Source organism: Vulpes lagopus, chromosome 13, assembly GCF_018345385.1.
Source record: "Vulpes lagopus strain Blue_001 chromosome 13, ASM1834538v1, whole genome shotgun sequence".
In the NCBI taxonomy this organism is placed as follows: domain Eukaryota; kingdom Metazoa; phylum Chordata; class Mammalia; order Carnivora; family Canidae; genus Vulpes; species Vulpes lagopus.
The window spans coordinates 40,443,612-40,471,528 of NC_054836.1; the positions used below are offsets into that span (position 1 = coordinate 40,443,612).

The 27,917-nt window shown below is 37.6% G+C and overlaps 1 protein-coding gene across 1 annotated transcript in view; it reads right to left on the minus strand.

Annotated features, from left to right (window-relative positions):
* Positions 1-1,293: 1,293 nt before the first annotated feature.
* HIBADH (3-hydroxyisobutyrate dehydrogenase) overlaps positions 1,294-27,917 on the minus strand; it is a 109,128-nt gene continuing 82,504 nt past the window's right edge. Inside the window, exons 5-8 of the mRNA XM_041727825.1 lie at positions 16,392-16,525; positions 14,282-14,358; positions 6,650-6,806; positions 1,294-2,240 (exon numbers count right to left, since the gene is read on the minus strand). Coding sequence (XP_041583759.1) covers positions 2,082-2,240; positions 6,650-6,806; positions 14,282-14,358; positions 16,392-16,525 — 527 coding nt within the window. The 3' untranslated portion in view covers positions 1,294-2,081. The remainder of the gene's footprint in view (positions 2,241-6,649; positions 6,807-14,281; positions 14,359-16,391; positions 16,526-27,917) is intronic.

Here is a 27,917-nt window from a genome sequence, read left to right on the forward strand (position 1 = left end):
TCCTCTTAAGAGCAAAACTGTGAGAATTGTCTCTACTCTGTTTCCAGTTTCTCTTCCCATTCCCTCATGTTCAATGTCATTTCCAACACACCCTAGAACACTTGTCAGAGCCACCAATGACTATGCCAAATCCACATCATTAGTTCTCAGCTCTTGACATTCATTACTCAACTTATCAGTAGCTTTTGATACAAATAATCGCTGCTCCTTAAAACACCATCCTCATCCTCATTTGGCTGCCAGGTCACAACTCCCATTGTTTTCCCACCTTATTGTCACTCTTTCTCAGTCTGATTTGCTGGCTCTGCCTCATTTTCCCAACCACTGGAAATCAGAGTAACACAAGGTATGGTCTTGGACCTTTCTTTGCTTTTCCTCAATTAGGTGACTACTAGGCACCTAAGCTACAGAGGTTTTTCTCCTAAACCTCCCACATCCCCCCCAAAGTAAATGGTAACTCCTTTCTTCCATTTTCCCCACCAACCTTGGCTTCTATCTTGACTCCTCCTTTCTCTCTCACCCTATCTATCAGTTAGTGGATCTCTTATGTTCAAATCTGAAATTTCTTGCCTTGTCCATCATTAACATTCTGGTCCCAGCCCCCACTAGGGGCTCATTTTGTTCTGTTCATCACCATAGCGCCAGCACTTATAATAGTGCCTGGGATTTTTTTTAATCTTTTTTTTTTTTTTCAAGACTTTACCTATTTATTCATGAGAGACACAGAGGGAGAGAGAGAGGCAGAGACACAGGCAGAAGGAGAAGCAGGCTCCGTGCAGGGAGTCCACATGGGTCTCAATCCCAGGTCTCCAGTATCAGGCCCCAGGCTGAAGGCGGTGCTAAACTGCTGAGCCACCAGGGCTGCCCTGGGATTTTTTTTTTTTTTTTTATCACCAGGAATATGATGGAAATAGTAGTACTTCTGCCAAATTTGGTGTCTAGGTCTATCATCAGGAATATTCCTAAATGCTGTGGTAGGGAAAGTGGCAAATGCACTCAACAATGGGAGATATTCCATTTAATGCAGGCTGAATTCCCATGTACCCACAATTTAGAAAACATTCAAATGAATACCCATTAAGGATTCAAACAAAGAAAAGGATTCAAACAGAGCCCAGCAGGATGCTGGCTTGCCACTGCCCAAAGGAGACTCCAGACTCTGTTCTTTTGACCTCCCCCTCCCTTCCTTCCTTTTCTTCCCACCTTTCTCCCCATCAGTCTGTAACACCAGCTTGTCAGACCACTTAGTTGTTCACCAAATGACTGGGAAAACACAAAAATTCCAAGAAAGTATTATCAGCATAGAAATTTATTTGAATTCAAAATAATACGGTTATATTTAGAATAACATAATAATTATCTAAAGCAAATATCATCATTGGCTCTGAAACAGTTCTAAAGATGTCATTCTTTTGAAGTCAAAAAATATGTAGTAAGAATGTATAAGGAAGCAAAAATACAAAAAACAAGTTTGCTGAGTATTGGGAGTTGTAACAAGGACACACTAAGATAATGTAACAGAGTCCAAATTATAATACATGCAGCAAAGAGTTCTCTGGCTTTATCAACTTCCTGGAAAATCAGTAACCTCAGTACTGCAAGAATACCACCACTTGGTTAACCGGACTAACTTCCTGAGGGACACAGGTAGTAATTCATTATACTTCCCCTTTTTCTACCTCTTTCCCCGACACCAATTTCTTTTCTTTCAGATAGGTTTCATCCTGCTGAAAAAATACTTGGCTTTATCTGTAAAGTGGAGTAAATAGTATCCTCATTGAAGTATGCTACGATTTAGTTGAAGGTGCTCAGGGATCAAACTTCTGAAAAAGGTTAATCAGCTAGTTAGCAGAGACCATCAGTGGCTTACAGGAAAAAAAAATTTCAGATAATACATGTTTGCTAAATAGATGAAAAGAATAAGCAGTTAAAAATGGGTGAAAAATCCTAGGGTTTACTGGGACCTAGACAATCAAAAGCAGACAGGTGACCTTTGATTAAACCCATTTACTTGTGGAGTGAGCTATACAGAGGCTCCAGAAAGTTTAGTTTCCAACAGTGTCCACGGCCAAAGGGCAAGCTCAGAAGGTCTCTTCCTCTCGTAGAAACTGGAAGACTGACGAGAAGTCTTTCTTTGAGTAACCCTTTGCACACATCATCCTGTAGATCTGATGGGCTTGACTACCCAGAAGGATTGGACTCTTCGTGCTGGTGGCAGAGTCTTGTGCTAACCCCAGATCCTAAATTGGTCAAGGGCAGGAGGGAACATAATGAGATCAATAGTTAAGGCTCACTTTGGAACTGTGGCTCCTAATGCTTTGGTTTCAAAGAAGGAGAAATGGAGTCTGAAAAAACAAGATACTTAGGAACACTGTGGTAAGTTATATATATTTTTATAAGTACTTTCATATAGCTGCAAAACTGCTCCAGACAGAAACCTTAATTTCCGAGTGCCCTCTCCACTCTTCAACCCAGACCTGTTTTGTTTTGTTTTGACTTTGGACAGGGGTTACTATACAGATGAGATCATACAGGGAAATGCTTTTTCCAATCTGCAGAAGCCTGTAAGCCTAAGACAAACCCCATTATGGAATTACTGATTATCCATTCAATCTTTTATTCAACAAATATTTAACAACTGCTGTATGCTGGGCACTGTTCCAAGTGCTGGTGATACCGGCATGATGAGACTAAGTCACTGTTCTCACGAAGCTTGGGGAAGATGGACAACAGAACAAATACTCAAACTTCAGACAATGACCAGCACTATGAAGAAAGATAAAGCAGGGGTTGGTAAGTGGTGGACAAGGGTCGGGTAGAAGGAAGAGAGTTCTGCTAGACGAAATGTTTAGGGAAGACCACTCTGAGGTGAAGACACTTGACCTACAATCTGAATGTTAGGGAGTAGTGAGTTCTTTGGAGAGTAGAGGGAGGAGAGTTTCAGGTAGATGGGACAGCAAGATAAAGGCCGTGTGGGGGGACATGGCTTGAATATTCAAGAAATAGCAAGCAGGCCAATGCAGCTGAATGAGAGTGAGCCAAGGGGGCTGGAGAGGGAAATGAGTTTAAGATGGATATAGGTAAAACACAGCAGATACATTAGGTAAGGAGTTTGGGATTTTAAATGCAACGTGACATCTACCTTCATGACAACCTTTTAATATCTTACCAAGCTAATGCTTCATTCTGAGAGTTTCAGAAAACTTATGGCTATTTAAAAATAGATAAAAGTTAACATTATAAATCTTTTATAGTTAAGCTGTAGCTAATGAATATCCACTACCATAAAAATGGAATCTTGTCCAAACCTGAAATATCTGGGGTTGATGGAAGACAATGAAAGCTTGGATAATTGAAATATTCCCCACATTTCCTTTTATTTGTGATTTTATAAGAGCTGCAAACTAGTGGCAAAACCAACTAGATCTTCCTCTTACCCTTAACATCATCACTCCCCCAACCAATGGAAAAGTCAGCCAACAACAAAAAGGGAAAGCAACATGCAAGATGAGAAATATTTCTACTCTCTGAGGAATATTCTTGATAATGGAGCAGTTATTGATACCATCCACTAAAGGAAAAAATTACTCAAAGAAAAAATAAGTCTCTTGAATATGTATGATGGTATAGGTGCAAACATTATTTTGTGCTTATTTGTATAATTTTCACGTAGACAACAGAGTTGAAAAAACTGCTTAACCTTAAATTCTTTTACAGATTACTAGAAATAAAAAAAGGGAGCTTAGTTGTTACCCACACGGTTAACAAATATACAGCTGCACTACTGCTTATACCCAGACAGACCTTTCTTGTTGACATCATTCTGCAGCGTATCTGCAAGATGCACTTATTTTCAAATGATACGGAAGAAACACGTACATAGACTGCATTCAACTTTTAACTTAGTTAACTAGAACAGAAGAACTCACAGTTAAACATAACATACTGAAGAGAACACAATCCTATCGGGAAGAAAAGTCTAGAGGTTTTTCAAATGCTCAAGTATATATCCCAGATAAAATCTAACAAAACCAAATACAGGAACAGTAAAATAGCTTTGGTGCCTGCTACCTTAAAGGATGGCCATTCGAAAAAGAGAAAAGTGATTAGTCAGTCTCTAAAAGTCTGGGAGGCATGTCTATCTTGAAATGTTAGAAAAAGAAGGCATCCTTTGAAGCTTATAATATATAATTTAAAATAAACAGATTTTCCACTTCACTAATCAGATATTTATGAATTCATGAGCTAAGTGGGTAGTTCAGGAAAAAATATAGCAATTGCAATAAGTTTTCAACAAGTTAATGGAAGACCAAGTTGTTATGTTTTACAAGGAAATGGGTATATTGGGGGAATACCAAGAGTCATTGTGATTTTTCCATATGTTGTCCTGTAGTGGTTTGTCACAGACAGACATCTAGCTTGGAGAGTTCAGAAGAATGATCTAGTTTTCATACTGACTGTTCTGATTATACGTACATAACATGCTAGAATTTTACAATGTTAAGACCTAGAAATAAATGTACAAGCCTCTACTTCAATGACACACTAACATCATATCCCCTAGCACAATAAAACTCAATGGCAGTTGAGCAAAATGTCTCTTAAAAAGTAAAGCCTTGATCTTCCCGACCAGATATGGATGCTTTAATCAATGTATCATCGATGGGGATTTCTTTAACCTCTATCAATTTCTCTATGCCAATCTAATTAGCTATGGTTTCTGTTAACAGCAATCTAAAGTAACAAAAGATTTTTTTTTAAGTTCCTAAGTACTCTCATTCCAAACAAATTTAATAAGTCTTCCTCTTTATAAGGGAAATCACAACTGCATTTCATAGAGGAAATGGGGGTAAAGCAGAATAGAAATATCCATATGTTTTACTCCTACCTTGCCTCGTGCTGTTAGTAGAAAACGCTACCATTTATTATCAAGAAAGTTACTTTAAAGGAAGCACTTTAACGGTGGTGGATTCTTGGTGGGCAGGGACACTGAAGCAAATGGCAAAAGTGCGGGTGTGCCACAGAGTGGAGGACAGCTAGGGCAGAGTCCCCAGACAAAGACAGTACTGCAGAAGACCAGGAGGCCAGACAAATTCATCTGACCCTTTTGATTAGAAGCCTCCTATTTTTATTTCACTCTACTTGTTGGCTGTTTGCTCTGTTGGAACCATTAGCAGTATTACAGAAACCGAATAACCCAATGGCTCACAACCCACTTCATATGGATACAGAATAGAAACTGAGCATAAATGTGATTTTTTCCATTTTTCCATGTGCCCTAATAAATCACCTGCAGTTTCGATGAAAACAATACACTTAAGGAACTACTTCCTGTTTCTAACAACAGGCTACACAACACAATTACAAAAGCCTGTATGGAGGATATGCAAACAGAAATACAGGATACAGATTGGCATAAAAGTATTTTCTTAAATGAAACATGAGGAGAAATCAAACTGCAAAATAACAAACATAGTTTCAAACACTGCCCTAGCCAATAAATAAAGTGTGCTGATGACACGCCAGGAAATGCAACAGAAGCTGGAACGGAGGGGGCAAGGAAACATGGTGCAAGCAGAGGAACAGTCAGCCTGGAGGTTTGCAAGTGAGAGACAACAGACAAAAATGAGTTCAGTATGGCTGAAGCCAAGACAGGAGCTGGGAGGGCAGAAACGAGATCGTAGGACAAGCAAAGGCTAAATGGAGGGCTTTGTAGGACAACTTGCAGAGATGGACTTTAATCGACAAGTGATTGGAAACCATGAAAGAGACTTAGAAGGAGAAAAGGCCCACTCGGGTTTTTACATCTCAGGGAGCCTGCTCTTTCCCAAGATGTAGAAAATGAACTGGGGAAGAATATGAAAGGCAAGGAGACCAGTAAGGGGCTGATGTGGCATACCTAAAGGAGGCTTAGCCAAGGTACTCGCAATGGCAGAGGAGGCGACTGCATGAATTCAAGGCATATTTAGAAATAGAATGGACAGAATGTGATGGAGAATGAAGAAAAGTAAACTAAATATGGTGTCCAGGCATGTGCTTTATTACTTTTGTAATGGGGCGGGGGGGGGGGGGTCAATTATGGGAGCAGGGTGGGGTGGGAAATAGCTTTATGCAGAAATCTGAAAGTCTATTCCTTTAAAAAGTATTTTCTAAAGTGGAGATCACAAATAGGAGGCCAACAATTTGCTTTTCAGATGACTTTAACCATTCCTAATACACACATTCCTAAAGCAGGAAGATGTATTTAGAAATCTAGTATCCTGAAAAAGGTCCTCTCTTCTATTGTGATGGGTGTATCTAACGTCAATGTATTGTCAGAAAATTCTTACTGTGTCCATTCTAAGGATTTGGTGAATCAATGAAAATTTCTGATGAATAACAGAATTTTGCCATCTCATATTACAAACAAACCTGAGCACAAAATAAAACTCCCAGCCTATTCTTCTCATCTAAAAGGGCAGGAATCTAAATGAACAAGATAAGGATTTTTATCCAAGCTAAGTATTAACTCATTTCCAGTGCATAAGTGAATCAGTATTTTAGTAATCTTGCCTTCTAGGATAGACCTATGCTTTGTTAGAACGTGGGGGTGGTTGGACCATTAAACATTTTTTTTCCCTCTCTCGGGTAGTGTCAGCATTTACTATACCTTAGCCATGAGCGTTGCTCCAAATCCACCCTGATAGTTATTAGCTGATGGAACTCCATCCATCACCCCAGGTACGGGATTGTAAGTGTCACTGGACCAACACCGTCCTGAGCTCATATTTAGGATTTTCGCCAACAGTTTTGGGTCAAGCCCTAACCTGTCAAAGGTCAAAGAAGGAAGTGTCAAATGTCAAAATGTACAAGTCATGCGTGACTTACTTACATATGAGGATGCTCCATCTTCTTTCTCCATTTATTATGTGTCTTCAAAAATCAAAGCAGATTGATGAGAGCAAAGAACCCAATCTTAAATTACATGGCATTAAAAGCTAATGATTAAACATTTTGGAACCAGCAAGTTCCATGCTGAGAGAAAACCTTCTGTACTATCCTACTTTTAACAAATACCACACAATTGCCAAAGTGTTGATTTATCTCACACATGGGTTTTCTAGTCTTTCGGATATTATTGCATTTATGTGTCACATAAGAACCTTAAACCAATATGATAATCTAAATTCTACATTCTTTGTTCACAAATGATATATTTCAGAAAGAAACACTGACACACGAACTATGCATCATGGGCGTCCATGTGCATGCATTTATATGTATGTTTATTTGTTTAGCTTTTATGAGAATGAATGCAAGAGATGAGCCATGAGCAGTAAAATGAGCTTAAGAGAAGTTATCATTATAAAAGAAGACATTTCTTGCTGCAAACTTTTCCTTATTTATTAAATCTTCATTAGATGATCTTGCTTATGAAGCAAGTCTGCACAGAGCTGTGACATATGCTATCTATTCAGAGACATGCATTATAGTTCTGGGTCAACTGCTGATAAGGTTACTGATCCTGATAAAACAAAGCTTGCCCAAGCGGAAACATCATTTGTTCTATCACTGAGCTGATGGCATCAACGGCTGTTCAATATGGACTCCGAAAAAAAGGAGAATCAAAATGCTGTGATACTTTGATTCTGAGTATCTTAATGCAGTTTGGGAAGCACCGTTTTGCTAAGTATCACTGTATCAAGTTTCAAATAAAACTTTCTACCCAGCAATTTATTGGTTTCTTTCATACAAAGAGCCATTATCAAACAATTGTCATAAAAGCTTTCTGCTTTCTCTTAGAACCAATCTCTTTCAGAATTAAAAAAAAAAAAAAAAGATGGAAAAGAGACACATGTAAATGTGTAACAAATTGTGCATTTTGGCATGCCTAAGTTCTTGTTTACCTCCTGTGTTTGAAACCTAGGTCTGTTTATTTCCCAATGTGAGTATCATGACCAGTACAACATTTTTCCAATGCTAGAACAAGGGGCAGCTAGGGCCGACAGCCAGGATATGTTTGGACTTAAGCACATAATACAACTGTTTTATAATCAGGCTTCGAGAAGTAGCTGTGGTTCAAAGGATATATATGGCGTGCCATATATGTGAATTCGTATGGTAGAGACCATGTTATAACGGGGTTTTCTTAAGGATTATAACAGAAGATTCACTCTAAATCAGCTGCCACACATTCCATTCAATGGTAGACTGCCAGAAAGAACCCAACAGTTCATTCATTCCTTTATAAAAATCCAAGTTTATTACAGGTATAGTTTGCTATTGATGCTTTCCCTTTTTAAGTAAAATGAAGCTATCAGTATGCTGTTACAGTAGATGACTTGGGAAAAGATAAAGCCAACGTGCATAGGGAATAATATGAAAAGTAAAATCACAAATAAATTAACAAGTAGTCTGCTGTAACTGCATATATATTCTCTAAGCACAACTGTTCAAGAATGTCTATGTCTAATGTGTTCCACGAGTAGGGAATATTTTTAAGACCCCAAAACATGGCTCTTCCCTTTTTTTTAAAAAGATTATATTTATTTATTCATGATAGACGTAGAGAGAGAGAGGCAGAGACACCGGCAGAGGGAGAAGCAGGCTCCATGCCGGGAGCCTGACGTGGGACTCGATCCTGGGACTCCAGGATAGCACCCTAGGCCAGAGGCAGGTGCTAAACTGCAAGCTACCAGGGATCCCAAGCCACCCAGGGATCCCGGCTCTTCCCTTTCATTTGAAATATAATTTAGGTGTTTCTGAATTTAGGTTTTCTTTTAAAATGGCCCATCACATTTAAAACAGCAGAGATACTCCTCTCTTCATAATCTACCTGGTTATACTCAACAGTACTCACAATAGTCTTTACTGCTAAAGCAATTCATACTCTGTCTCTAGTACTCACCAAAATGGTGAGCAAAGCTCATTATCCTTTGTAAAACCCTACATTTCATTTCTCTTGAGTGTTCAAGGAAAAATACTGGCACTGATTTATGGAACCCTGTTTGGTGAACATATTACTATTTAGAAGCATCCCGAGGGGCACGCAAAAAAGCCAGGTGGCAGTTGTTACATGCTCACTTTCAAATCTGATGCTTCCCCACTGTGCTGACTCCCCTTTAGGAGATGGCTACTCCCTCTCCGCTTTTTCTCCCCCAACTCCCCACCCTACAGCAAAGTGTATCATTAAAAAGAGCAAGTTAGAAGTGTTTTGCATTTCATCTTTCTGAGGATTCTTTCACTGGCACATATATAACTGACAGTTAAAATTAGACATAATATTAAAATCAGTTACTGAAGTCTTCTGTCTTCCACTGTGCCTAAGGCTTGTAATGGTCTGAAACCAGCTAGAATACACAGTAATTGTCATTCAGAGAGTCTATCCTAGAACGTCATGCTTCACTGGAGAAGACTGAGTTTCCATTTGAAATCAACAAATTAATCCAAGACAGGTATCTGAAAGGGCAAGTTTAATAGGAAGCAGCTACTGGGCTCTCAACCATGATAAAATGTTATTGCTGTTTCCCTGTAAATTGGCTGGGAACATATGATACTTTCTGCATAAGAGCCCCATTGCTGTTCAGGAGATATACAGCTCAAGCCATCAAAAGGATGACAGTCTGTCAGTCCCCATAATAACTTGCCACTGGATGTGGTTCGAGAGTGTGCGCGTGCATGCATGTGGCTTTACAATTGCTGGAATGTTCTCTGATATAAACAGAGAATGAATTCATTGCTCTGACCGCATATATAATGCAACTCAAATAAACATCACTGTGTCAAATCTACTCACCTTTAAATCACAATAATTTTAAATGAACTTTTGAGAAGTAAAAATGATGCATATACTGTAAAAAAAAAAAATTAAAAGGGAATCCAAATGTTTGCCTTCACTGTAACCAAGGCTTTTAAGGACCAAAAAAGTCTGTTCACCTTATATTTTCTAGAAGATTCTATACTGTCTAGTTTTATGTAAGAACAAAGCAAATTATGTCACTAAACTGAAATGTTTGTATCACAGAAACAGATCTGGAAATGAAACACTTAAGACTATGTCAGTTTTAATCAATCATTCACTTATTCATCAATGTTTACACAGATCTGCCATGTGCAGGTGCTGTGCTTGGAGCCAAGGAGACATATGTAAGGAAGCTAAGAAGAGGCTGTGTCTGTCCTCCAGGAATAGGCCAGTTAAGACATATACACACAGGTAACTTTTACCTGAGTCAGGAGAAGTGCCTCCCTCCCCCTTTCCCCTTACAAATCTTCACTGAGTACCTACTACATGCTAGGTATGTTCTTAAGATACATCAATGAGGAGATAAAGCCAACCGCTTTCATGGAGCTTGCATTCTAGGCAGGGGAGACAGGCAATAAACAAACACATAAATAGACATGCCAGCTGGTGAGAAGTGTTATGAAGAAACTATTTAAAAGTAAAGCTCAGGAGCACCTGGGTGGCTCAGTCAGTTAAGTGCCTGCCTTTGGCTCAGGTAATGATCCCAGGATCCTGGGATAGGGTCCTAGGATTGGGCCCCACATCAGGCTCCCTGCTCAGTGGGGAGCCTGCTTCTCCCTCTCCCTCTGCCTGATGCTCCGCCTGTTTGTGCTCTCTTAAATAAATAAATACAATCTTAAAAAAAAAAAAAAGGACAACTCAATTCAAATACTAACCACAGGCACCATCAATCACATCAATAACTACCATGTTGAGCACCTACAATGTGCCAGAACTGGTTTAAAAGATTCACATGTATTAGCTCATTTAATTTTAGCAACAGTCCTGTAAATAGATATTACTCTTTTTGTCATTTTATAGATGAGAAAAGCTTAAGTCTGTGGCAGAGCTAGGAATATAGGCATTGACAGACACCCAAAATCCCATCTCCTGAATCTCATTGGGTCATGTGCGCAGTGAACTTAACAGTCAATAATCCAATATGATGGTGTCTTATCAGTTTACTAAAAAAAATTTGATCAAACTTTTATTATAAACCGTTTGCCACTTGTTAATTATTGTATATGTATTAAGGTATACAGCTAAGAGGCTTCAGGTCATCACAAAATGAAAATATAACACTGTCCTAAGAGCCGTAGCCAAAAAACTAAAATTATGCTTATGGGAAAGTTCTCATCTTGAACAGCCTTCCAGAACTTCAACAGTTTATAAGTTTTTTTTAAGGTGGAAGAAGACATGGTTGTTGCTACAAGCCTGGGACCAGGCTGGTAATGCAAGTGACAGGTTATACCACCAATATTGGAAAAAAAAAAAAGGGAAAAAAGTCAATTCCTGGAAGAGCAAAAATAAAAACAACACAACAAAACTTCCATTATCAACATTGTTCCTTTGTGATGTACAGGAATAAAACTTCTCTAACCTAAGCAGGGTACCTTCGGTGCCATAAAACTATGTTCTAAGTCCTAATTAGAACCCAATTAGAAGGTAAAAGATATAATAAAAAAGAATCTCAAAATATGTTGTATACCCATTTTTTTTATGCTTTACTTTTCTTACAGCATTTTAAAATTTCACTAACACCCATAAAAATTTACTGTAAAAGATCGTAGGGTCACTAAGGGTTTTAAACTGTAAGGTTTTATTCTATTTTTTTTTTAATATGGGAAACAGTTTTCTAGAAAAAATACTGACTTATGAGGATGAAATTAATCGGAAATGATCACTTCATAGAAATAGGTGACTCAATTTGTAAATGTTGACACTAATGCTCTAAAAAAATTTCACTTCAGAGTGAACAGAATATAAATGTGGCTGAGCCACTTTGATGCCGTACTACTTTGTGGGAATTTACTACTTGGGAATTTATGCTTGCTGATGCCAATTTTCTCTTTCACCTTGCAAAGCTCAATAAATCGTGGCCACTCTCTATACTCTATTAGAGAACAATCCTGTCATTTTAAACCATGTCTGTAAACCATGGAGAAAAGACAATGGCAAAAGCAATCATTTTTAGGACTTTCAAACCACTAAGAATCTTTGTAAGATAAACTGATAAAATCCTAATGTTATGAAAATAAGCAATTCATTAGTATAATCTAAGGCACCAGAAACTTATAAATTAATATAACAGTTAAGTAAAACTAGGGAGTTCCTAATTTGTGTCCATTCTTTATATATAATACATGTGAATATTAGATAGATATAGTAATATACATATATATATGTGTCGGTAACCAATGTATGTACAGTTTCAGAAAAATTAAACATTTAAAGTTTCATCTTTCTAAGCCCTGTTTTTATCATATTGGATCAAAACCAATAATAAAGGAAACCTATCTGTTGCTTTTGCTTTTAACATCTCTATTTGAAATTTTATCTTAGTCTCGGGGTCCAAGTCCCTGCTCCGCAGTGTCGGGTATACTTGGACCCAAGCTCGAGCTTGTAAATAAACCCTCGTGTGTTTGCAAAAAAAAAAAAAAAAAAAGAAAGAAAAGAAATTTTATCACTTTTCATCTTCTCTTTGATAACAAACTCACTGTAGTTGCCAATGTATATATTTCATTTTATATACAATTCATTTGATTCAAATGACTTTCATGCTATTCTTGATTAGCTGGTGTTTGGAGTTAGACTTCTATAAGCACTAACCATACAAAAAGTTCATTTTAGGATAGCAAGTGATTATCTAATAAGAGTTTTGATAAGGAAATTATCTGAGCAAGGCCAGAGAATGCATCACTATTCCTAAGGAAGACCCTGACCTAAAAAAAAAAAAAAAAAAAGACCCTGACCCAGTGACGCTCGAGTAAGAAGCAAGAATAAAAAACAAACTGGCAAAGATAAAGAAGGAAATTTCAGTAGAGCATAGCCCAGGTTACCTACACTTTGGCTTTTTTATTAGATAATTCATTTATATCTAGAAGAATGAAACTAAAATTCTAAGGATGCATATGCATAGTAATACTCCAATCCTATTGTCAACACCAATTAATTTTGGTTCCAGAAATTTACATCTTCCTCTTCCATGAAATTAGTCTGGAGGATGGACATGAAAACAAGTTACTAGTAACAAGTTTTTCATTTGAGTAAGTGACCCATAGCCTAAAACTGGCTACAATACAGACATACCACTCTGAACAACTTCCTGTATCCTACCAGTTTTATTAAGGCTTTGTACAGATATGCCTTACCATCTTACAGACATTCAATTTTAAAATGTAAATGGTACAGGATATTGATAAACCAATTAGCACTGATGCAAAGCAAATTCCTCTTTTATCTCAATTACAACATGACAACTTAATAGGTCAAGATAGTTTAACATCTGAGACAAGGGCAATTCAATAAACAACAGCATCTTGATATGGTAATTAAGAGGAAATGTGAATCCATTACTGTGTTTTAAAAAATATCTCAAGCACTTTGGCTCTTTTTTAATGCTTTTATCAAAAGCTGTGATATGAAACACTACTCTGACTTGTGAAATATCTGGTAAGCAGTTTGGGGAAGTGTGAAGAAAACACCTGAGTAAAGCATCTTGCTAATTAAGCATTTTCTAAAGTAAGAAATGCATATTTATTATTATGATATACAAAACATTCAAAAAATTAATTAGGTGATTAATCATATGTAACATTCCTAACCCAAAAGATTAAAGGCTAAAATTAAGACATTAACCTTAAGCATTCTAAAGGATGATCATCATCATAGGAGAAACAAAATTCCTGCATCATTTTAAGCAAAGTATGAATGCCATTTTATTTTAATGGAAAGATATATCCTTAATGTAAAGTAACAAAACCATAAGCAAGTTAAAATAAAAGAATTACACGCGTGAGTTGCAGCTTTATGAATGCCATTCAGTTTATCCCAAGACTAAACAACCAAGAGCCCTTTTAGTCTAGATTTTGGAGACTATATTTAAAGTAGATACAGAAAACCGGTCATGTGGTAGCATAATACCTGAATTCACCATACATTAAAACAGTGTTTTATACAAATTTGTCCTACACTGCTGAAGTACGTTTAAATTTTTATAGTAAAAGTGTTTCTTGCATTTCAATACAAGAGAAGAAATGGTGCTCCCATAAAAAAAGGATAATGTAACTTCGAATATATAGCAAAAATAGATTTTATGGCTATGGCAAAGACTACCATGCTCTCTGGGGTCCTATTGGTCATCAAATAAGCAAAATCTATTAAAGTTCAATAATGAAGTACTTTGAAAATGTTTCTGGATAACTCATTTATCTCTCATGAACATTTTTTTTCGACATCGGAAAATCAAATAGGAAAGCTCATAAAAATTGTTAGTACATGAAAAATATATATTCAACAAACCTGATTCCAAGATTCATAGCTTCAGCAGTTCCAATCATACTAATGGCTAACAGCATGTTGTTGCAGATCTTTGCTGCCTGAAAATAAATGGAGTACATATTAAATATCTTTATTTTCAAGTTGTAGCTCACAGGAAGTTGTTTTTTACTCAACCCCACAAGTTTTTTTTCCTAAAAGTAAGAGCATTTAGCTGTTGATTCTCTCAAATGGGGAAAGGAACATGGTGCCACATGCCTCCTTCCGAGCCTACCAGGCTATCTGGGAGCAGACTCCTCCACTGGGTAAGAATCTCATAGTGGTGACTAAGCTCTTCCTGTGGGCTCAGTCTAGAAGAAATACTAGTCTATGTGGTATGACTGCTTTTTTTTCCAGTTTCATTGAAATAGAGTTGACATACAGCACTGTATACATTTAGGTTGTACAGCATAATGATTTGACTTACACATAGCATGCAATGGTTACCATAAGTTTAGTTAACATCCACCATCTCATACAGATATAAAAACTACATGTACATATATATTTTTTTCCTTGTGATGAAACCTCTTAGGATTTACTCTCTTGATACGTTCCATATATATCATGCGGCAGTGTTAGCTCTAGTCATTATGTTGTACACTAAATCCCTAGCACAACTGCTCTTTATGGAATGAGGCTTACATCCTAATTTGGGCAATGGAGTAATACACTGAAGATAAAGGCAACAAACAAACAAAATTTGGAAAATTGTATGGCTATAAGATCACTGAGGGCAGGAGCAGAGAGGAAATAGAACCTGAAACCCATTTCTTAGAAGGCCTGGCAGGAATTTAAATAAGCAAGAGAGAGAAAGGAAGAGAAGAAAGAAAAAGGTAAATATATAAGAGGGATTAAATATATCAGAACATGGGATGTTCCCAAGAACAGTAAGAAAACTGACTCATGTACATATGTTTTAAGGAATGGTGAGAAATTTGATAGTTAAGACTGAGAGCTATGAAATCTAGCTAGAGTGGAGAGTTAAAATTTGACATGAAAATAGGCATCTACTCAGTTTCAGAATGGGATGTCTATGATGATATAAACATCTTAATGGAGTTGGCTTTGGTTACAGTTTTTGGCAGAGTGGTAAAGTTGGCATCCAGGGCTTCTGAGCAGTGCACAAAATATGAGATAATGAGAGATTGGACCAGGTTATGTGAGGAATGGAGAAAACTGTCAACAATGAGAGACACTGAAACAAAAATCAATAGAACCTGGAGACTGGACAAGAGAATGCAGACAATAGGTGTATCTGAGATAATACCAAAGTCTTGAATAAGATAAAGAGGGTGGCAGCAACCAGGACTGAGGATTGAGAGGGGAGATCTAGTGAGAGTATGTGTGTTGGTGGGAACGGGACAACTAGTTTGATTTCAGAGTTCACTGCTGTCATTCACCTCTATCTGATTAGAGAATTGATATATTTCTAAATGAAAATTATTTGCTTTTCAAGAAAAAGATTACAGTATATAGGTCACTTCTTCCTGACTATATTACAAACAGTTATAGCTAGTAATTAGATAGAGGGTAACAGCAACCCAGACACCATGAGCACTTCACATGGAAGCAGTTTCAAGAATGGTTTCAATGGTGATTAGGATGATATATTAGAATCTGAATGATGGAACTTTTAATATCTTTTAAAGTAAGTTAATTGGCTGATGTCTGCTTAATTACAATAGGAATAACAGAAGACTAATTTATTCCAAATTAATTTAAGAAAATCTGAGCAAACAAAGGGGCACCTGGGTGGCTCAGTCGGTTAAGCATCTGACTCTTGATTTTAGTTCAAGTCATGGTCTCAAGGTTGTGGGACTGGGCCCTGTGTTGGGCCCTGTGTTGGGCTCTGCACTGGGCATGGAGCCTGCTTGGGCTTCTTTTTCTCCATCTCCCTCTGCCTCTATCTGCTGCCCCTGGGTTCTCTCTTTCTCTCTCAAGAAAACAAAACAAAACAAACTCCGAGCAAACAAAGAATCCATAGATAGAACAGAGTAGGGAGGAATAAGAAATAAGAATGTGGTCAGGAAAGAGAAATGAACATTAGCCAATTTTATATCATCAAGTCAGGTCATTAATGTGAAAATGTTACCTGCCCGGTCCCAACAGCTCCACAATACACCACATTGGAGCCCATGCACCCCAGCAACTCCTGGGCAGCAGCAAATTCATCTTCGACTCCTCCCACCATAAATGTGAGGTTCCCAGACCGAGCAGCTCCCACACCTGAATGGTTTTGGGGTAAAGGGATAGAACAAAAGGATACATTTCTTCAAGTGTTTAAGTAGATAGTAAAATTAGAGAAAATCCCCCAAACAAATGAAAAACATCTTGCCTCCAAACTATATCTATGTTAGGAATGTGTAAGATACTCTACATCTCTTCTGGAATGTGTGTGTGTGTGTGTGTGTGTGTGTGTGTGTGCTTGTGTGTATTTCTTTAAGTAAGTTTTATGCTCAACATGGGGATTGATCTCATGACCCCAAGATCAAGAGTCACATGCTTACAGACTGAGCCACCCAGGTGCCCCTCTCCTAGAATATTTTAAAAATCAAGTATTGTGGAACTTAATCATAAACCAAAAAACATACAGATTCAAATTCTTATTCTCAATTCTTTTCAAATATCTGACACAATCATGGCACAAGAGGTACAGGAATCTGAAATGTGTATTTTATGATTCATGTGCATCCATTATTCTAAGAAACCTATTCAGTAATAGAAAGTATATGCAAAGGTAACTTGTGGCCCTGACCAGTATGAGAACAGCCAGGGAGAGGGATCTGCTGCCTGAGTTTGGATTTGGGGGTCTGTGGCCCATTTGCTTGCTCTCCACATACTATCTGCAGATGAGATCTACAAAGAGGAAGACCTGGCTCTCTTTCCCACAGACAAGTACATGCAAATGGTATTTCAGATGGTAAGAGTCTTTTCTAAGGTAAAGAAAATAGTCGCTTATGTAGACTGATTATTCTGATGTACACTTTCCAATATTATTTTATTTTTATTTTCCCACCTGCTATATACTTTTTGGACAATTCATTCTTAGTGATGTATGAGCAGGAAGAAGAAATGAGCTTTGGTTTGGCTACTCCTTCATAGCTCTTAACAAAGGTCTGATGCATATTCATTGACTGAAATGGTTAGCACACAAAATATGTCCTAGACTTGTCCTAAAAAAGGAAGGGAAGCTTCATTCATCTAAAACCAAGAGCAGGGATCCCTGGGTGGCGCAGCGGTTTGGCGCCTGCCTTTGGCCCAGGGAGCGATCCTGGAGACCCAGGATCGAGTCCCACGTCGGGCTCTCGGTGCAGGGAGCCTGCTTCTCCCTCTGCCTGTGCCTCTGCCTCTCTCTCTCTCTCTCTGTGACTATCATAAATAAATAAAAATTTTTTTAAAATTAAATAAAATAAATAAAAATAAAACCAAGAGCATTTATTGCTGCTCTTAATATTAGAGAAATTTTAATTCATAATTTTCAAGTTAGGTTTTGTTGATCAAAACTAGGAAAGTATGTGGAAGAGCTATATTAGGACGATTTTGCCCTTACACTTTATAGTACAGCTAGGAATAAAGACATCGTAATTGTCTATACTACGTATCAAACCTGGCCATTAGAACAGACAACTGCAAGTAATGGCCTACTTTTTAATTTAATTTATTCAATGAAATACACGTAGTTTATACATATAAAAAGCACAAGTAAAGAGATCTCTATTTCACTGAAATAGTGAATATTTTGCTATTGCCAAATCAAGTAGCCTTTTCCATTTTACAGTTCATGCTATTTTAAACTAATTATTAAAAGCAAAAGAGATCAGCATTATGTTAGCCAAATAACTGTGGAAGAGGGAGTGCCCATGTGTTATGAAAGCCTCAGATGCTCACACATAAGGTTAAATTACATTATTTCACAATGTTTTCAGATACACTTTGGAAATGATCATATACAAAAACCCAATTATAATAAATGCTTTTAATTAGCTGGCCTGAAAACAAAAAACAAAAAGAAAATTAACTGGTCTGTGTCCTTTGAACAGTCTGATAATGCTGAAATTTAAGTGACTGTCACTTTGTTAGTTTCTAATTTACTTCACCAAGATGGTAGACCATTATTGTTTTACAATTATTTTGCTCAATTTCTATAACCATTTTTATTCAAACCACATAACCATCCTTATTCCTAATCCTGTTGATGTGACCTAGGAAAATTAAGTAGACGATTTAAGTCAAAGCTTACAAACAAATCCAGCACTATCCATCATAGGTCAATAGCTTTGTATCTAGATTACAGATTGCTAAATAGCTTCAGAGAGTCATTTATTAAAGGAAAATTAATGCTGACAATGGTTCTCAGCTGGTTAATCTTTTGACAGGTGTACTTTCTCACTTGTTCAAACACATTATTTCAAAAAGAAGAAATAAGTTACTTAAGCAAGAGAAGATCACAAAAGAAAGAATAAGTCATCTTTTAATTCAGAGGTCTGTGGTATTTCCACTCTCCTCTCAATGTGGTGGCTTTTTTCATAACTCACACTCCAGTGTAAAGGTCTGGCTACATTGGGTAATTCTAAAGATTTGGCATTCCTTGGGACCAAATCCTGTCTTTCCATATATATTCCTCTAAGTATGTGACACTATGAAGCTTAGTCTCATTCCAAAAGCAAAATTAAGACCTGAGTAATCCTAAAATAAATGTAACCATTTTGAGCTTAGGAAATAATATCCAAGAAGGAGGAACTCTAAAGTTGTATAAGACATCCCATGGATTTCAGCAGACACTATAGAGACTTTGATGTCTATCAATAATAAACAATAAATTTATTATATTGCCACGTCTTTTTTTTTTAAGTTTTTTAAAGATTTATTTATTTATTTATTGAGAGAGAGAGAGAGAGAGAGAGAGAGAGAGAGAGGCAGAGACACAGGCAGAAGGAGAAGCAGGCTCCATGCAGGGAGCCTGACGTGGGACTTGATCCTGGGACCCCAGGATCACACCCCGGGCTGCAGGCGGCGCTAAACCGCTGCGCCACCGGGGATGCCCTGCCATGTCTTTTTAATTCAAGTCCACTTCCCAAAACAGGAAAACAGACTGCACACTCATGCAGTTGCTAGAATATTGGGAGAAGTATTTATTTTAACCTTACATCTTAGTAACTGTACATATACAAAATCAAAATATATCCTGTACTTCATTCTATTACAGCATTTACAACACCTTATTAAAATATTTGATCTTCTTATCCTGGTTGCTCCATTATACTATAAGCTCCTACAACATTAGCACTGAGGTCTTGTTTATGTCAGCATTCCCATTATCTAATGCAATGTATGATATATTCAGTAGATGGTCATTTGATAAATAAATTCATAAACACGGTAGAAAGTAAAAAATCTGGAGATGGAATATCTGGTTTGGGGGATGTGCCATTTGCTGGCTGTGTGGTTCTCTGTATAAAACAGGAAAAGCATTAAAAACTTCTTCATAGAATGGCTGTGAATATATGAACTTATATATGCTGTAAAATATGACATGCTCTTTAAATGTCAGGTCTACTACTTTACACCTTGAGTTTGTAGAGTAGGAGTCTTATTTTTACCTACATAATGCCTTATGTCCTTTCTTTTTCTAAAGATTTTATTTATTTATTCATGATAGACACAGAGAGAGAGGCAGAGACACAAGCAGAGGGCGAAGCAGGCTCCATGCAGGGAGAGCCCGATGTGGCACTCAATCCCGGGTCTCCAGGATCATGCCCTGGGCTGAAGGCAGGAGCTAAACCGCCAAGCCACCCAGGGATCCCCCTCATGTCCTTTCTTATCTGGTTATCTAAGCCATTGTCTTCTCTAGGCTTTTTACCCTCTCTGGCTGAACATTAGGTGGTTTGAGCTGAACCTATAAACAGTAGAAAGAAGCAGGCTCAAGTGAGGAACTACTAAAGTGGTACATGGACAGTGGTGTTAAATTACAGTGAAAACCTCTTGTAAAACCTTTCAGTGGCAGCAAAGTATATGGGAAAGTGACAAGAATGCTGCATTTATTTTAGTCATTCAACAAAATTAACTGGGAACCTACTGATTCAGGCCCTGTGATAAGTCCTGGAATTAAGGATGAATAACATGACCCCACTCCTAAGCTGTTACACACTTGTGATCCAGCCACTTCTCTCCTTACCCATAGATGCCACCACTCTAGACTGAGCCATCACTGTCTCTCATCTGCACTACAGCAACACCTTCCGATTTGCTCTCCCTCTGGCTCTTTCTTCCATAGACTGTCCCCCATATGGCAGCCAGAGGGACCCTTTTAAAACAGAAATCTAGGGCACCTGGGTGGCTCAGTCAGTTAAGCATCTGCCTTTGGCTCAGGTCATGATCTCAGGATCCTAGGATCCAGTCTCGCATTAGGCTCCCTGCTCAGTGTGGAGTCTGCTTCTCCTTCTCTCTCCCTCTGCCTCTCCTGCTCCTGCTCCTTCTCTAGTAAAAAATAAAATATTTAAATAAATAAATAAAACAGATCTAGTTCATGTTTTCTCCTTACTCTGAAGCCTCCAAAAGCTTCCCATTACTCTCAGTATAAAATCCAAAGTCCTACAAAGCCCCACAAAGACTTCAACGATGGCAGTCCCTGGTTACCTCTCCCATCACATCACATCCCATTCTCCTCTTTGTTCAGTGTTTTCCCACCATCCTGGACTCCTACTGCTCCTGAAACAGGTCAAATATGTTCCCATCTCGGGCAGCCCGGGTGGCTCAGCGGTTTGGCACCTGCCTTTGGCCCAGGGCGTGATCCTGGAGACCTGGGATCGAGTCCCACGTTGGGCTCCCTGCATGGAGCCTGCTTCTCCCTCTGGCTGTGTCTCTGCCTTTCTCTCTCTCTCTCTCTCTCTCTCTCTCTCTCTCATGAATGAATAAATAAATAAAATCTTAAAAAAAAAAACAAATATGTTCCCATCTCAAGGCCTTGCACTTGCTGTCCTTTTGCCTAAAATGTTCTTTCCCTAGATATTCATGACTTATTTCCTCTACTTTATTCAGGTTTCTTCTCAAATTTACCTCTTCCCTGACCATTTAGTCTGACCACCAGAAAAACACCCCACCACTTTCTAGCCCCTTTTCTGCTTTAATTTTCTTCACAATATTTATTACCATCTGTTTATTTTGACACCTCTATCTGGTTTTGGTCCTTTTCCCCACATGAACATTGGCTCCATGAGGGCAGTAGCTCTACTAGCTCACTCACACCATGTGCATAGTGTCTGGTACATAAGAAGCTCAGTAAAACAGAATTTTCTTCTAAAAAGAGTGATACAGAAGGAGGCAATCATGGAGGGAAGAGCAAGGACATAGGTGACTGCAGTCCTGGGTGGTAACTGTTTTCATAGAGACACACAGAGATGCTAAGGGTTACAGATAAAGCATTTGCCATTCTAGGCAGGTAAATGCTGTAAATGCTCCTTGCCCTAAGTCTTTTCATCTACAAAGTGAGATAAGATAAAATTATCACCAAACTGCTTTTAAAATTCCATAATTTGAACTTTTCAAGTTCACATACATCTACTTCCCACCACATTTATCATATTAATGCATAAAACCAAGGCATGTTTTATTTTATGTTTCATTTCATAAGACATATGAATAGCTCCAAATTAGAGAAAAGAGTTAGAAAATGAATTTTCTCAAGTAACTACATTAATTAAATCTAACAAGCCTAAATACTTGTGGTTGCCTTTAATGCTTTATCTAACACTTTCCTGTGATGATGCCTCTAGTGCTTCTCTCCCATGACCGCAGAACCAGACAAACTAAACTCATTTGTACAAATGAAAAGGCAAATGCCCACACCATTCAAAATAGGCAGTTGGACTATCCTGTTTTAAAGGGATGGTCACCTACCACTTCTCTTGGAGTCTGCTTCAATTTCAATCAAACTTAGAGGGGAGAAACACTTTAAATCTAATCCAAGTCTCAAAATCAGCCTTTTTCTCTCTCTCAATGGTATCGCAGGAAGCCTCCATTACTTTTTTTTTTCCTTCCACTCCTACTTATGGTAGACGTAAAAAATTTGACCACTGGAGATCCATTTGTCAGGGTTTCTTAACCCTGGGAAGGAATAAGAAACAGTCCTTGTCCTCAAGGAGTTTGAAACCTAGTGTTTGTAGTGGTGGAGTGTGTACATGTATATGGAGATGGCAGAAGACAGAAGGCAAACAGACAATTACAAATAGTAAAAGATTCATACTATAGGAGAGGGCTGCATATAGTCATGTGGAAGTTCCAAGAAGAAAAATATCATCAGCAATTATCTATTCAGAACTTCAACAATTTGCTCCATCCTTGTGCTTAGGAGAATATTTGAAATACAACTATTCCAGAAAGTCCAAAATGTAAGGTCACAGTAGGTATAAAACACAGTCTTTGCCCTCAAAGGTATAAAATATAATTAGGGAAAAGAGACATATACTCAGAAGTAAATGCCAAAAGGTAAGATCATATACCAAGTGTCATGGAGGAGGCCAATCACCACCAAATCCTGATTCCCTCTTTTCTTCCATTTTTTGACCTCCGTCATTGAAAGAATAATGAGTTCTCAAAAAGAGAAAGGGTGAAAAAGGAAACAAATTGTTCTCAAAGAGAAATAGTCTTGCCATCAGCTGTGGGTAGGCTTTGAAAACTTTGTTAAGAATATAGGTATTCTGAATCTATTTGCATATCATGTTCAGAACAGTTTAAAAACATCATCAACTGAGCAAATAATTTCGTATGTTTTAAATATGGACACTGAGTTCTGCCTGTTATGTAAATACACATAAAACCCTGTTTCTCTTCACAACAGATTTGAATTTGCTTATTAAGAAAAACAATTAGAGGGATCCCTGGGTGGCGCAGCGGTTTAGCGCCTGCCTTTGGCCCAGGGCGCGATCCTGAAGATCTGGGATCGAATCCCACGTCGGGCTTCCCTGCATGGAGCCTGCTTCTCCCTCTGCCTGTGTCTCTGCCCCTCTCTCTCTCTCTGTGACTATCATAAATAAATAAAAATTAAAAAAAAAAAAATTAAAAAAAAAAAAAAGAAAAACAATTAGAAAACTGAGAATCAGAATGAAGAACAAATAAAAAATGAAACCACAAGATTTCGCAATGAACTTCAAATACAAGTCTGAGTATCTTAGATGTCCTGGCAAACACTATTTAGAAAAATAAAGCAGCCTCATGGAAAATGGAGTTCTTTCTTGCATTGAGTTACATGGTTTAAAAAATTCTCATTTGGAACTTTGTGCAGAAGACAGTAAATAATAAACAATGTTCATCATATTTTTATATCAAAAGCAATAATTTTTCAAAGTAATTCAATTCTTGTTCTATATCTCTAATCTTGGCCCACCACGATAGAGTCAATATTGACAATAACCGTCTCAGTCTAATACTTTATGTTTGTTTATCTGTGTACCAATCTTTGACAGTTTTGTTAAAAGAATCAGAACACGCTTAAGTCTCAAATTAGGCATCAACATGAACGTAACCAGCAGTTGAAGACATTATTCACTATAACTCAGCATTTCTATATAGCATCTCATTACTGTTTGCTTTTTCATATTTACTTTTTTATTTTTTTGAGAGGGAGAGAGTGTGCATGCACATGAGCAGGGGGTAGGGGCAGAGGAAGGGAGAGAATCCCAAACAGGCTCCACGTCCACAGGGAGCTCGACGCAGAGCTCAATCCCATGACCCTGAGATCATGACCTGAGCCAAGATCAAGAGTCAGATGCTTAACCTACTGAGCCACTTAGGTACCCCACACTATTTTCTATTAAGTAAAAAAGTTATTCTTTCTGAAGTACTTGTATGTTTATGTTCACCAAAAAGAACTACGTAACTCACTGTATCTTCCCATTTGTCTTGAGTCATAGTAAACAATGAACTTTCTCTTTTTTCTCCTAAAATGGTTTCTGATTTTTAAGCTTTACTTTTCTTGTCAATGGGCTCTACCACTTCTCTGGTTTTCTCACCTACTCCCTGCAACAGAAACCACCATGCTAGGCATACCGAACTATTTACAGTAGCTGGAATGTGCAATGATTTTTTTTATGTATCTATGCCTTTCCCGGGCGATTCTCTTATATGAAATCCCCTTGCCTTTCTTTGCCTGCTAACTCCTGCTTATCTATCAATGCTCAACTCACGTCAACTCTAAGAATCAAATCATGGGCGTAATCCCCTTTCTCTGTTTTTATAACATTTCTAGTAGTATCTGCAATAAAGCACTTATACTACTCTAATCAATGATTTTTCTGGTGTATCTTGTAAAGGATCCTTATGGGCAAGAGCTATTTGAATCTTAGCACCTAGCATATGTGTGTGATAAATGTTCATAGTCTTTTTATGAGGTGGGCAGAAAAGAAATCAATGGTTACTAAAATAACCAAAAATTAATTAAGACTAAGTAAGGCAATGTTTTTTAGCTTATCAAAAAAGCTCAACTTTGGAGGAGTCTTCTCCATATGTGGTAATGGCATACTCACTGCTGCACAAACACACTGCGTAAGTGTAAGTTCACATGTATGGAGATGTTATTATGAAGAAGCAAAATCTGAAGAACACATAATCTGAGTTAAGAGACCTGGAGCAAGGTCACAATTACAGTTCAACCCACTTGGACAAGTTATAACACCTCTTAATTTTGGTTCCTCTGAAGATGGTGATAAAAAAAATCACTTGCCATACTTACTCTGAAGCTCAAATGAAAGAATTCTTTGTAAAGGTATTTTCCATGGTTATCAAACACCATGTTTATAAAACACCGTGTTATAAAAAAAAATAAATGTAACATGTAAACCTACTCAGCTTAAATATGTCAAGGTCTATGGACTAAGAGCAGCAAAGAACTGAACTTTGGAATTTAGTCCTACTGAGAAGCTGAAACAAGGGTTATGACAGAAAATCCATTATACAAGTACTGATAACTTAGAACAACCATTTACAAGTCACAAATAAGGAGATGATTTTCAATTCTAGGATTATCAGAAAGAGGCCTTCAAATCCAGAGAGGGAAGAGACTGAAATCTAAAGAGTACGATAAAATTATATTTGTTTTTGATACTGTAAAAAATCTTGCCACCAAAGCACTCTCATTGATACATAGCAAAAACGTAGTAAATCACTTAATTTACTCAAAAGAACTTAAATGTTTTAACCAGTCTGCCATCAAAAGAGATCAAGAAGAGGACCAATGGGACTTGGGCTGCAATGTGAGCCGTCTTTAAAATGCAATTGTTCTAATCATTTTCTACAGATGCAGCCTCACAAGGGGCTGCTGTCACAGGGACCATTTACGACTTGTTATGGTGTCTCTATTGTTTACCAGCGACATTCGCTGAAAAAGGCGACAGCTGGGACAGAAAGCTGCTACTCAACGAACAATATAATCCCGTGAAAGTAATCAACAAATTTAAGGGTGTTAATTAACTTTACACTTTATCATGTTCAATTAGTTGTCCTTTCTAGAAAAGATTGCCGTGCACAATCAGTTTAGAGCGTGCCATGTTTGATTTGTAAGTGATCACTGTTTCTGTTTCAGAGTCCATGTCAGATGTTCTCTTGGGTTTTGGTGACACAGATGAATGGCTCTGCACATGTTAGAGGGTGATCTGGTTTAACATAAGCCAGCATAACATAACCCCTTGTTAACACTATTTCTGGCATTATCCATGCTGGAAACAGAAAAGCAAAAACACTCTCAACACTATTCTAGAGTCAGATAAACAAAGTTTAGTTAGTTTTTCCTGAAATAAACACAGACACAAATACATGGGAGAAATAAGCAATTTTTCATCATTATTTTTCAAAGTAAGACTTGTCTTTCAGGGGCATGTTTGGGATCATTTCCTCCCAGCAAGATCTCGAAGCTCTGCTGCATTATGCACAAAGCAGCACTGTACCCTCATGCTTTACATAATGCAGATAGCCTTTTCTGTGGCAGGTGAACAAATGCTAGGGATGTGTTGTTAAGTACTGGCTGGTGTTAAATTCTAGAATGTGACTTTTAAATCCAGAAGCTATATTTTCTAAGTGTGGAAAATCTGCAGGAAAGTATATTAATCTATGAATGCAATATGCCTTTTCTCTTACCTTTAATGCACCTGTCCCTACTTGCTAATAGGACGAGGAAAAGCTCATGATGGAGTGACAGTGTATTCAGTATTGCATTTTAATGAAAGTAACTGAAGTTTCTCTGCATTGATAGAGATTTTGCATCAAAATATTTCAAAAGTTACTGATAAGGTGAACAAAACCTGAAACTAATGTTTGGCAGCAGGTGTCTATCTTTAAGAAAACAAAAGCAAGGGACATGCATCTATCTCTTAAAAAAACAAAAACAAAACATCTACACAGGATTTTGAAACATCTTCATAAAGCTATACCTTGTTCTAAGACTAGCTGCTTCCTGCATAATACAAATGAAACATAGATAAATAAACTACAGCTGGTTAGCTAGTTATAGCATGCATAAGGACAAAGCTGAACTTCTTCAAAATAGAAAAGTTGTTAACTCTGAAAGCTAATAATGTCCTAAGTTAAATATTAAAGAAGGAAATTATAGGCTATATCTGAAACAGCTGAAACCACAATACACAGCAGCAGAAAACATTAGTTTTCTGTAGAAGATCTGCAGGGAGAAGGGAAGCGGTCGATAGATCCTTAAATTGGAAGCAATAGCCGTTCTTCTATCCCAAGTTGGCAGCTGCTACATTTGCAGACCTGGTTCATTATTTACCCATAATGACCATCAAGCTGCAGTCAAAGTCAGATCACAACAACTGTCAGCAGCTCTTTTAATTAGCCTTGTTTGAATTCAGATAAATATCACAATAGACCTGCTTATGCTGAAAGAGCAACAGAACGTTTCACATGGAGCTGGGCTGGCTCGAGAAGGACCAGTGAGTGCAGTACAGAAGCCATCATACAGAAACAGAGTAGGGTTTTTTTTTTTTAAAGGATGGGGTAAACCAGAAAACAAAATGGCTTGCTTTCATTTTGAAAATCACTTTGAAAACCAATTCCCTCACATTCATGCCAGATGAAGATGGTGCATAGTGTTGGACTGCAATGAAAGTCTAGGCCTCTGAAAGCTTAATCTCTGGAGTCTAAGGAAAAAGTTAACTTAATGTCTTTGGAGATTGTGATTTTAAAAACTCCATCTTCTAGACAACGTATCTTTTAGCTTTAAAAATAATTCCCAAAAGCCAAGTAAAAAAAATCTTTCATTAAATAGTATGCAACTTTGATGTCCTATTTTACTTTCTTTAGGAGCTTTATAATTTGCAAAATTTTTCTGTGATAGGAATCTGATATCTTCTATACATTCCTTGCATTCAGCATTAACAATCACAAAGTAGGGACGCCTGGGTGGCTCAGTGGTTGAGCGTCTGCCTTCCGCTCAGGGCATGATCCTGGGATCCGGGATTGAGTCCTATATCAGGCTCCTTGCATGGAAGCCTACTTCTCCCTCTGCCTGTGTCTCTGCACGTCTCTCTCTCTCTCATGAATAAATAAATAAAATCTTAAAAAATATATATTAAACAATCACAAAGTAAAACAAGGCCAAAAACCAAACTTTGAG